The 12,706-nt window shown below is 36.1% G+C and overlaps 1 protein-coding gene across 1 annotated transcript in view; it reads left to right on the plus strand.

Annotated features, from left to right (window-relative positions):
- The window catches only part of SPATA17 (spermatogenesis associated 17), an 84,454-nt gene extending 73,051 nt beyond the window's left edge, over positions 1–11,403 (plus strand). Inside the window, exon 10 of the mRNA XM_057365077.1 lies at positions 11,172–11,403. Within this exon, the coding sequence (XP_057221060.1) occupies positions 11,172–11,252 (81 nt within the window). The 3' untranslated portion in view covers positions 11,253–11,403. The remainder of the gene's footprint in view (positions 1–11,171) is intronic.
- The last annotated feature ends 1,303 nt before the right edge of the window (positions 11,404–12,706 follow it).

The following is a 12,706-nucleotide window of genomic DNA, read 5'->3' on the forward strand; positions in this document are numbered from 1 at the left end:
CCAAACACCCTGCTCTTTTAAAGAAAAACTTGCTAGGTATGAGAATCTCAAWCTTAGAGGGGAAAAAAGGAAGAAGAGAAACAATAAAAACATTGCATATTAACAGACTTTGTACACTAATGCAAAGCTGCTTGATTGAGCAGTGTAGTGTCAACCATATCTTTCTTCTAATGCTAAAAGTAATGCACATAGACAGAGTGACAATCAGAGTACAGCCTCCCATCAGCTGTAATTAATCTTTTAGTTAACAGAGACTAGAAAAGCTTCTCATCAGCCTCTTCTGAAGTCTGAGGCACCCTGTTTTTTGATGTTTGCATTCTGAGTAAAATTGTCCCCACCAGTTCTAACAAATTGAAACACCAGGCTAATTATGGCAGCTAATGAAGTGTGTGGAATGGTCACAGCTTGTCGTGAAACTGTTCCTTCAGCTCAGATTAGAGTTTCATCAATCACTTTTTTAAACTGATCCAGAATTGCTTCTGCCCAGTGCTTGGCATTTTTAATGCTGTTTCTGTAATTGGTTTTTTCCCCAAAGCTTAGGCTATTTTYTGAAATATTACATTCTCAGGACAGGACTTACAAACTCCAGTTTATAAAAAAACATTTCATTATTGCCTTATCAGCTGATCAAGTGCTAGAAAGCTAATAAAAGAAGCAGAAATATAAAATTTGATATATTGCTTTTAATCCAGCTAAAGGTAGCAATAAAGCATATACACATATATGTATATGAATCATTATTACTGTGGGCTGGATGTACACTGCAATCTCATGAGACATGGTTTGTGGGCTGGATGGTTCAAATCCCACTGAAAGACCTAAATGAAATGAATGACTTCGTCTTAGCTTATTTCCTAGTGGATTGTGGTCCTCTATATATCACTCAAAGAGTTTGGCATGATTTGTAGTTTTTGCACATGTCCAAGCCTTTGACAAAAGGAAGACCAAAATGTGTTCCTATTTAAAGGTTTTCCACACTTCAGATCAAATCTCAAGTCCTCAGACAAGTATGGGGACTTYACAGTGTAACTTATATTGATACTTYRCTGTTAATGAATAATTTAGCATACAAAACATTGTAAAAATTCCCAGTTCCTCTTCATTTATAAGATATAATTCTACTCAGCCATACACTGAAAGTTCTGTATAGATATTAAAGGCATGAATGTTAAAGAAGTCTCAGGCTAAATTCTTTCCTCAATGTCCAATGGAGTGTAGAATTTAGTTCAGAACTTATCCAGCTGAAAAATGAAATAATAAACTTCTTCTTATGCAGTACCATGGAATATCACTGCAGGAGTAGTTACACTTAGTAAATAGATAACATGTATTCATATCAGAACTAGTGCAGCTTGTTTTTAGTTTCTGAATTGCTCAGCAATCTATTTTTAAAACCTGTGCTAATAAGTGTAATCCATATAATTTTTTGAACAGTGTTGAATCTGAAACAACGTTTGACTATAAATACCATCTGTTCTTCTCCCCAAAGCTTCTAATCAGCAGGTTTGTCAGAATTAACTTTATGCCAATGCCAAAACAAATCTGTGGCACCTGAGTGAGTAATCACTGTAGCTGATGCTATTCCTGAACTGTATCAAAGAACTGGTGGATTTACACAGAGGAAAAAGTACTATTGAAAGCATGAAACAGAAAGAAGATATCTTAACATATATGAGTAAATACAGAATGAAAAAATAGCAGTAGRTATTGGTCTAAAAGCTTTTGTTCCCATTTTATTTCAATGAGAGCATTTGTAAATGCTGGGTATGAGAAGAGTAGTTTCTCTAATGTTAGCTGATCTTCAAAACAAGCTGCCTGCAAAATGAGAAAATATTCCCGTTTGATCATATCTATCTCTTCTGACAGTAGCTTGTATTTCTAAAAGAGAAAAGCTGKTTTTCTCTTTAGCTTTCATCAGTGCTAGGGCACATTTCTGACTCATGTTTGGCCAGTTGCCCACAAGGGCCACCAGGTTCCTCTTCTGCGGAACTGCTGCCCAGTTTTTCAGCYTCTAGCCTGCTTTGCTTCTGGGGTGAGTCTGTGCCAGGTGCATTTGTCCATCCTGCATTCTGTAAGGTTCTGTCAGTCCATTTCTCTAGCATGTCTACATCACTCTGAGTGACAGCCCTCAAGTGTATCCCTKGTACCCATTACTTTGGTGTAATCCAGGAACTGGAGGAGAGAGCATTCCACTTCCACATCCAGGTCGCTGAGGAAGATGTTAAGATAAGCCCTAAGACAGCACCCTGAGGAAATACGTTGGTACCCAGATTCTGGTTAGAGTAGAAGCCATTCATTGCTACCTTTTGAACCTGATACTCCAGAGAGCTATTACATCAATTAGTCTGCACATCTAGACTAATTTACCAGCTTGGTTAAAAGAATTCTCTGGGAGATTGTGTTGAAAGCCTTACTAAAGCTCAGCCAGACAGCAGCACCCACTGTTCTCCTTTGATCCTCATATCTAGTCATTYCATCACAGAAAGCAATCAGGTTGGAAAGCGTCACCCAGAACAATGTGAAACCAGGTGAAATCTAACTGGARTGCTATTGCTGCATATCAGAAATGAAATGAGATTAAAAAAATATTTTCACTTCAGGATTCCAACTCAGAATGTTTCCTCCTTAACTCCCGGTGGCATGATTTTGGCAAGTTAGAGAGAGTTGCAACTTGATCTTGGCAGGTTAAACATTTTCTGGCTTTAGCAGGTTAAAAGKGGTTCTGAGTTTGTCTTGGCAGACAGCACTTGGCACCGGCTTATTTTCAGCTGGAAAGAGGATGTCGTTGAAAGAGGATGTTAGTTGAACAGATTAGACAATGAAAGGGGCAGTTTACAAATGGTATAAGTCAAGACATTTATCCTTAAGTGCAGTAGTTTCTAATGCAAGTCCTGTTGCTAGGAGAGTGTGTKTGATGGGCAGGACAAGAAGTTGGTTTAAAAATACAAGCATAAAAATTTGTCCTTTACTTTTTTATCAGATGCTTTTCAAGTCTTTTTAAGTCTGTGTTTTTCTGTACATGGGGATATAGTGTTAGGCATAGCTCCACCTCAGACTTAACAACTTCTTTAAAGACTTATTTCTCATTAGAGTGTATTTGTTCTTGACAATGTTATTTATATATCTTAAATAGATTAAGAGTAACTTGTACTCCCCTTTTCAAAAATACTTAGTTAAAATATACTGCAAAAGGTAGAAATTTGCATGACAATAGCAAATAAACACCTCTTGGGATTCTGAATACTCATTGAACTATTTCAACTGCACATTTGTTTTTTAGCCCAGATTCAGTAAAGTTCAAGGGTATCCAAGTATGAAATAATTTGCAGAGAAATTCACATTGGTTTCTTAATTTAATTTACTTGTAAAAAAAAAGTCTACATTGTTGAAAAAAAAAAACAAACCAGTATTATTGGCAATTTTGGTTCCGATACAGACATTCAGAATAGAATTTGGGTGATGATGTTTCCTGACATTGCCTAAAGTATGTTACAGCATACACYGTGACTTTGTGTGGCAAACTGTATTTGCAGTATTGATATTGACTCTGAACAGGTCTACAAGTACCTGAAAAGTGTCTACATCGAGGTGACTTATTCTTCAGTAGATTAGCTTTATACACATAAAGAAATTAATTATCTGAATAGTTATTTTTCAGAGAGAATGTATTTCTTTCTAAAGCATTGCAGAACAAGTCCATGCTTGAGAGGATGGACCAGACAGTGCCTGGCCTGCAGATCATTAATAAATGGGATAAATGAACATAGAGGGTACAGCTGGGAATTCCGCCTTCCTTCCCCTTGGGCAACCACAATGACTGCAGGGTACTAAGTAAATGTAACAAATGCAAATTTGGATCACAAATCTTCATTGCTGGTTGTATTAAACATGACAAAAAGGACAGCCTAGTTTCAGATCCCAGGTTATTTTTACAGAGGCAATACTTACAGGCAAAAGTTACTTACTGCACCAAATCCTTCACCTTTTTTTCCTTTGGCCTTCCTTGCACAAATCTCCCGTCAAAGCCCAGAGATAATTTGCCTTGCTTGTAAGAAAGGACAGTAAGGGCTGACACATTTGTAATCTTTAATGAACAGGGCTATTGCAAAATATCTTACTTGTTTAGGAATAGTTGTGCTTTCCTTACAATGGCTCAAAATACTGTGTTCTGAAGAGCATCATTATTTTCTGTCATGTCATGGCTTAATTTGTGCAGCCATGAGAAAGGCTGCACTTTTGTTCCTTCATCCAAGCTGCTTCCAACCATGCAGGAGCTAAAAAAGGCTCTTTTCAAGCATAGAACACATCCTTTCCTACCTTGCAGTGATGTGGACAAGAGGCTTTAGACCTTGATTTTTTCAGTTGTCTCCTGTTATCTCCAAAGCACAAATTAGCACAATTTACCTGCCAAGCTGTGAAAGGAAACGGCAGTGAGCATAGATTAGTAGCAGAACACTTCCTTCTCCAAATACTACAGAAAGGTAGGAATGGTGTTATAATTTCCATTTTAGGCTGTCCCAGGAGAACACACACGGCTGTGCTGCTGATACTTGACACATCACACAGAAAGTAYCTAAGCCTATGTAATTATCAGATCAGTGGTTTTTCAAACTTATGAACCATCATAGAAATCTTTCATAATTTCTAGCAAACACTCTTTGAGTTTGGCTTCTTCATTTTTAATGCATGAAAGATAAAACATGTAAGAGTTAATGATAGCTAAAAACATCCATTAAAAATTAAGTGTAAAAATAATGAAATGTTTGTTACGTAAATTAAGTAGCAATTAATGTTTTTGCTTTCTGTTTGGAAGATAGGATATTAAAATAGTGTTGTTGAATTTCCTACTGTGAACATAATTTCCTGATTCTTTTTTACAACACATTATCATAATGTCAATAAAAGACTAAAAGTAACAAATAGAAAAAAAACATGACTGATGTAAGAGTAACACAGAAGGTTATAAAGTTGCTTTTTATGATGGCTATACAATATCATTTTATTTTAAGATCTAATAGCAAGTTGATTCAAAGGGTAAGACTTACAAAGTCATTAAAGCAAGTAGAAAATTGCCTTCTACCATAGTCACCCAGTGTTTTTAAATCAAAGAGTTTTATTGTTGGTGGTGATGTTTGCATTTGCAGGAGGTAATTAGGGAATGAGTTAGACATCACACTCAGAGCCCTCAAGCTTGTCAACAAGAACCATAAACTTCACTTGAAAAAAAGAWAAGTCACTTTAGAAGGCAAATTGCAGAGAATAGAGGGAAACAGGATCATAACATTTTGGGTCAGTTTGACCTCTGCTGTGTCTATCCACAACATGGAGAAGCTCCTAAAATATGCTGTGCTTCCATGAAAACTTTATTGCTCCTACCAAAAAGAACAAAATGCAGGGGTTTTCAAATCAGTAGCAGTAGTGAACAGTGGAAGGAGGAGGTAGATGAAGGTTCCTTTTTTTTCCTCCTCTGCATCATGCTGATAAGCTGAACCCTTCACCACAGCAGTGGTCACTTGTCAGCTGWGGGGCAGGGAACTCAGATTAGGCATGCTTTTCCCTGGAAGTCAATACCTCTGTGCTGACACAGTGAGATCCAGCCCCTAAGGCATCATCCAGGCTTTTGTTATTATCTCTTATTTGGATGGGCTAGTTGACCCAATTGGTTAATACATTAGCTTTTCAATTTTATAGCCTGAAGTCATAGAAGACCTCTTCCTCGGTTTTGTTTTTTTTTTTCTCCATGGCAAAAAGTAAAATTGGCAGTCTGTGCCCACCAGCCACAAAAACAGAGTTATGCCAAACAAATGTGTCCTGAACTTTATGGCTAATTAACTGTTGAAGCTGTGCCCAAGAAATAGGTYCTGTTGCCCATGGGAAGAAGTGTGAAGCCATTATTAATGTCTCAGCTCATATCTCTCAATAGGTCTTATGAGCAGTACTGCTTAAAGAGACTAAATGTACAGCAGGGAATTAAAAATTATAGTACCCCTTTCACTGACTGAAATATTGTAAACTTGTTACACTGAGGCCAGGATTGGTGTCAATGTACTTTGTGTGAAAAGTGCAATAGAAGCATTAGTATTTGACAGCCCTGGTTGAAATAAGTGAAATTAATGGAGCTCTTTTCATATACGACAAGGCCATGGCACCCCTTTCATGCTGCTTACAGACAGARAAAAGTCAATACTTTTTTATTACTTGATGCTGACCTACATTTTGCACTACAAGTGCCAGGCCCACTAATTGGTTTCAGTTGTGAGAAAAGTTTGCCCCAAAGAAACACTGGAGCAGATAAATCAATCTTTTTTAGGGTAGCTTAGTGGTTTTTTAGCACTTGAAATGACATTTGTGTTGTATTGACAGAATGGGTTGTTACASTCATTTTGTCATGTCAGAAGGCCCTGTACTAGTTGGAAGTATTGTTAACCAGTATTGATAAATTTGCTGAGAATAAAAGTTAGCTGGATCAACATTTTACTTGTCTAACAGCTTGCTGTTCCTGGTTTGCTTCCTTGTTGGAGACCTCTGTGGCTATTAGCATCTCAGGAGGCTTACCAAGACAGCTCAATTTAAAACCCTAATTTTTACTATTGGAAGCATTAGGATCATAGGCAACATTTAAATATGATCACTTAAATATGATCAAATGGGTGGGGTTGAGGACTACAGCTGCACAGTGACACTTGGCAGTACTGCCTGAATTCCAAAGGAGGTGTGCACTTGAGATATCTCCCAGCTTAGTGGGAAAGCAAAATTTCTCAGTGTGCTGTGTAGTCACCATACACTAAGAATGTATCTACTGCAATGGCACTTGTGCAGAATTTCCCCTTGCATTCTATAAAGTCTTGGTGTTTATCTGTGGATATCAGTTTCAAAATATTGTTTCCTGGTTTTACTACTCAATAGCATGAAGATAGAATTATAATTCCAGCAACTTTGCTCATTTTTCAGTTCTTCCTTCTGCCATTAATTCTTTACAAAAATTACGTTCAGAATAGGAGTTCTATATAGAGGAGAACAGAAAAGACTTAAGGTCACTCCAGAGCAACAGATACAATTCCAGAACTACAAAAAAGTTTTTCTGAGATCCAMACTTTTCATGGATTGTTTATCTTTTTCACACCACATAGTGCCAGGGCTGGCATAATGCATTTATGCACTGTCTGCAGTATTTTTAGATTGGCTCAGAAGAGCTCTGAAAATCTGCTATAGCTGGAATACTTTACATTACAGAGAATACTTTTCATTATACAATTCATATTTGAAACATCTGCACAAGGTGCTTCTACTAAACTGTGAAGGAAATCCATATTCATACAACCTAACACAGCTTTAATCTCCAATTATGCAATCAAATCTCTACTTATTCTGCAAACCCGAATTTTATCATTACAGAGAAAGGAATGACTATGCTATGTTATAAATCAGATAATATGAGTTTGTTGCATGCTTATTGTTCCAAGTTTATCACATGCTTAACAGTTTCATAATTATTATGGAATTGAGAGATTTGCTATACAAAATTACCTGAAGCATGTATGCAGAAGGAAAATAAATGGTCATAATAGTACTCTCTGGCCTTAAAATCTGTGAGTAGATATGCTGCTGATGTTTGCCTATTTTTGCTTTGGTCTGAGGCATCTGACTTTCTACTTCATTAAATTTCCAGGAAGATACTCAATTGTAATTCCTGTCTCATTTCAAACTGCATTTTTATATTACAGGATATTGTGCAGTACTCTCAAAATTGCTTGAAAAGAAACACTGTTAGTACAAATTTGTTTCTAGAATATCACAGAAGGCATTTTCAAAGGCCTCCAAACCAATATGAAGGTCTACAAGGTCTTGTTCATTTGCCAGCATTTGTACGTGATCTGTATTTATGAAAGTCTGCATAGTCAGATGAAAAATGTCTTTGAAATTTGCTTTAATAACATTCCAAATATAGACTATGTAACCATTTGGCAAGTCTAATCTATGACATCAGAGTGCTGATTGAGACAAATCTTTGGTGGCTTGATGCCACCTTTTTTGACTCCATTGTTTCGAACTGATGAGCTCACAACAGTCAAGTAGTCAAATATATTGAAAGGGTCCAGAGGTCTTGTTAAGCTCTGTCAGTTGATTTACTGGAGTGAAAGGAGTCAAAGCTGGACAAGTTTAAAAAGGAAGTGTTGTATTAACTTTGTTTGGGAATTTAAARGTAGGTCTCAGTGCTGAGAATTACAGGTCTCTGATGCTGAGAATTGTACGCTGTGAATTAAGAATGCGCTGTGGAAAAATTCCATAAAGCTCGGCCCCATGCTCCTGTGATCCTGTGAGTGTAGAACTATAGGGTCAATCTCACCAATATGTGTGAATTCCTATTTGTAAACTTATTCATTCCAGCTACCAACAGTGAGGTACTGGTGATGAAAATAATTTCAAAGCTTTTTTTTCTCCACTTACTACCTATGTTCTTCAAGACGATTATTTACATAACTTCATAAACTCTATGCTGTGTAGCAAACAGTTTTAATTCAAGATGATTCCTGTCAGAATCAATGAGCAGTGCATTACTGTGCTTCCCTGCATGTTTTGCACTGTCATTTCACCATCAAACTAGATGGATGTGAGAACCTGGCTTCCAGTTCCTTTCCCTTTATGCTGCTACAATGGTACAGTGATGCAGGCTCTTCAGTGCTGAGAGGTAGATCTTGCAAGGCCAGGTGGTGTTTTCAGTTCTTACTTCATCTCTCTGTTGAAATCTGATTAAAATCTTCAAACACAGAAACAAGAGAAACAAAATATTTTTCCTAAAAAAGTTATATTTTATATGCATACTATGCAACATGTATGTGGTGTACATTCCAGCATGATTTTATGTATCCATCAGAGTCTGTAATGTTTCCTAAATGTGGTCAAACATAACTGCTTTCGTCATAATCAGAGCCAGTTGTTTAAATGCTCAGTTGTGAGTATCTAGTGGAATAGTTTTAAATAACAAGATAAACAGTGCAGCTGCCAAACCAAAGTAATCTTACACTGAGGGGGCGTGTGGCACAGAAAATTTCCTCTTTGTCATTTTGATTTGAGTTCGAAGCTGGACCTGGGCTTGGTTCCAGCTCAAAAACACTGTTCACTTCAAAGGCTCCTAAATCGTCCCAAGGAGCTAATTTTGGCAGCCAATTGTTTTTGTTTGGCCAGGAATCCTAATAGCGAAAGCCGTCTGCTCCAGCAAATGAAGATCTCTGCCCTGCTCAGCCTTCCCATCCCTGATTTTATCCTCATGTGGGGAGTGCACAGGTTTTACTGGTTTCCCCAATTCACCCCAAATTCACCACTAGTTAAAATGTTCAACCTTTGTTAAACTGGATGTAACTGTCCTGCATGTTAATTCATAAGATACTTTCTATTTTAAAAATAAAGGGTGCCGTGTTGTGCTCTGAATTAATCCTAAATTATTGCAAGATTATCTGCTGGCTTTCTCAGTAACTAGAGCTGGTTTGTTGATTTTTCCACACSCATGAACAGAATTAGTCTGGTTAATTTACTGAATTAAATATAACTGACTTCACTTTAGAAGGAAACCATTTGCAGTTGCATTGGAGATATTATAATATTTATTACAATAATTATATGGACGACTTTTCCTGTGGTAAAAAGGTGCTTGTGATGCCAGACACTGAAAATTAGAATATTGTGCCATTTCAAAAGTTTAACATGGAAATATGCAAATAGGCTGTTTCTCTTGAATAAGAAATTGGCCAGTACAAGGCATTAAAACATAAAAACGTAAACCTTGTGAGTTATTWAAGAATGGGATAGTACTCGCTTTCACACTACACACAGAGTATTTGATTTTGAATGTATGTCTACCTTGCTATTTTAAGATTTATGCACCAGAATTTTGGAAGAATCATGCTAAACAAATTTAAGTATGGGATGCAAGAAATTATATGGTCACTGTTTGGCAGCATGCAATGCAGATGAAACACAGGTGGGCCTAGTCAGTGTTTGCATGGAGCTCACTAGAAGTCAGAGTTGCTAAATCCAAATTGTCCAGAGAATGATAATTCCATTTCATGTCATAATTTTTTTTAAAGGGTATTATTCTTTTTTAAGGAAAAAATTAAACCTTTCAAATTGGGAAATGTATTGAAATGGTAAGACTTTAACTTTCATACACTCTTGGCCTCAGACATTCCATGAAGACATTTCATTTTCATCCACTTTTGCAGAGCTACATGTTGACAATAGAAAATAATAGAAAGTGTTCAGACCAACTTGTTAAAAATGAATCATCAGATCCTAGAAAGATGAGAGCTCATCTGTGGCGTGTTACTTTCTACAAATAAAACCCATTCTAATGCAAAACAAGTATTTTCTATTGTTATAATATTCCCAGTACTTCAGGTTCAGGGAAAATGTTATTTTAAGAATGCTTTAAAACCTTGATCTTAAATACRACAGACTTGCTACTCACTTACACGAGTATTTATTAGTAAGTAGCCAAATCAAAATATAGTTTAGAACACTTTGTTTTACTTTCTTGTTTGTTGGCTGAATTGACATTGTACCCTTAAAGCACAGTTTCCCTTTCATTTCTCTTATTTAATTTTGATTTCTAAGTATTTGCATTAAAAATATTTGAATGTTATAAGCAAGAATTTCTCCTGGGAAAAAAACGTGTTTAGGAAACAACCTGCTTCTCCTAATAATTTTTTTGCTTCTAATACTTATACATATATACATATATTTTTTACCATTTCTTATGGACCTGGCTTAATAGCTATATTTCAATGTTAATGAAGGTAGAAAAATTAAAATATAGCAAGGCTATTGTGCTTTCTTTAACTTACCTGGTGTCCAGGGAGGAGAATAAACTTTTAGATACCATGATTTGCTGAAGACTGTAAAATCTGTTTTCTAGAGCAGGAAATTTCTGTGGTTCTTTTAGTTGCTGAGAATTTGAAATACATATTTGCTTGCAGTTAAGTAAATTCTTGTGCTCTTCTTCAAAGTAATATTCATATGATGAAAAATATGTGTATTTAAAAACCACTATTTTGCATAATTTGCATTCTATCTTATGTAATAAAATGTATTATTTAGAACTCCAAAATACCTTTTAAAAAAGGCAAACCCATTTGAGTAAAACTTACCTTTTTTTCTCTGTCTATTTTCTTTAGGACTTTGAAAGACTGCTTCCATCGATTGGTCTCTTTGAAAAGTTTGGAAAAGCTTACTCCAGAGCTGGGCAAATACTGTAATTGTCCTGGAAACTGCAAACCATAAGAYACGTGGAAAGTGGTCAATAAATATGTTTTAGCAAGTACACAGCAGCATGTTGACTGAATGTTCCATAAAATACGCTTTCTATGATGTATTRTACTGTGTCTGAAGTAATGTTAATTGATTTTGCTTGATGTTTAAGCAATATGGCTTCCAAGATTTMGCAAAAACATTTTTCTTCTTAAAAAAAACTATTATGAATTTTTTCCTGAAAATGCTGTATTTTATTTAGTATAAAGAATTTAGGACACAAAACCAGAGTCATCAAGTAAAATACTTGGAATCACATTTATTTGTTACATATTTGCAAGTGAGGGCAACAATAAAAAAGGAAAAAAAGTTTAAAATTTATATCTGTTTTTTTTCCTCACAACTGTAAATGTATCTGGTTCATCACTATTGTTCATCATCCTCAGTGTTGTTAGGCATCATCTTTGGATCCTGATCCGTGGCTTCAGAAGTGCAGGACAAGCATTTAAGATAAGATACTATTCAAAATCCTGTTGGCATTTCTGTGGGTGAAAGAACTTCAGTGTTGAAAAGATTAAGTTCTGAAAACATCTATACCTTATTACTGGGTCAGTTTTTCCATATCCATTGAGTTTTCTTTATCAGCACCTGTGCATTTACTCCTAGTCCTGTACGCTGTGGGTGCATAATTGTGTGATGCTTGGTGAGAACACACGTGATGACACCAAACTGATGCTTCTTTCCTCTGTTCAGTAGCAAGCAGTCCTGCAAAATATTGAATATCCTCAGAACCCATTCACTTCAAAAGGCTCAAAGAATTCAGCATCATAGGAAAATCTTAGCATATCTAAAGAGCAAATTATAAGCTGTCTTAAAATCATGTGAGTGAATTTTTGCAGTTTTATGCTATGATATGTTTTATTTCTATGATATCATATTTGCTTTCCATATAATTTGACTATATTTTAATCCAATATGTCTGTTTATCTGTTAATCAGTGATAGCTTTTTATTATTGATTTTTTAAATGTGATTCTTCTGTCCCTTATAAATGCACAGAAAACCTCGGTGTCTGTATGAATACTTTCTGAACCTGGTCTGGTGGAAGGTGTCCCTGCTCATGGCATGGAGGTTGAAACTGGATGATCTTTGAGATCCCTTGCAACCCCAGCCATTCTATGATTCTATAAATTAGGATTCACAAATTTCCCTTCTACAGGTTTTCACCTGTCAGCCTATTGRAAAGGTTTTGCTGCTGTCACACACCAGAGTAAAAGCCCTTTCAATTCCATTACAGTTAAGTTCCAAGTGCAGGCACTGGCTTGTACTAGTATTACTTTATGGAGTTTGTTTTCAAGCTTTAAAATGTTTATTTCTATTATGAGAAATTAAGTCTGGGAAGCAGGAAGCAGCCATCCCAGTGGCTGAGTCTCTCAGGTAAGATTTAATCTAATCCAATGTAT

The sequence above is a fragment of the Malurus melanocephalus genome, unplaced genomic scaffold (genome assembly GCF_030028575.1).
Source record: "Malurus melanocephalus ecotype Western Australia unplaced genomic scaffold, MMel_1.1 scaffold_48, whole genome shotgun sequence".
Lineage (NCBI taxonomy): Eukaryota > Metazoa > Chordata > Aves > Passeriformes > Maluridae > Malurus > Malurus melanocephalus.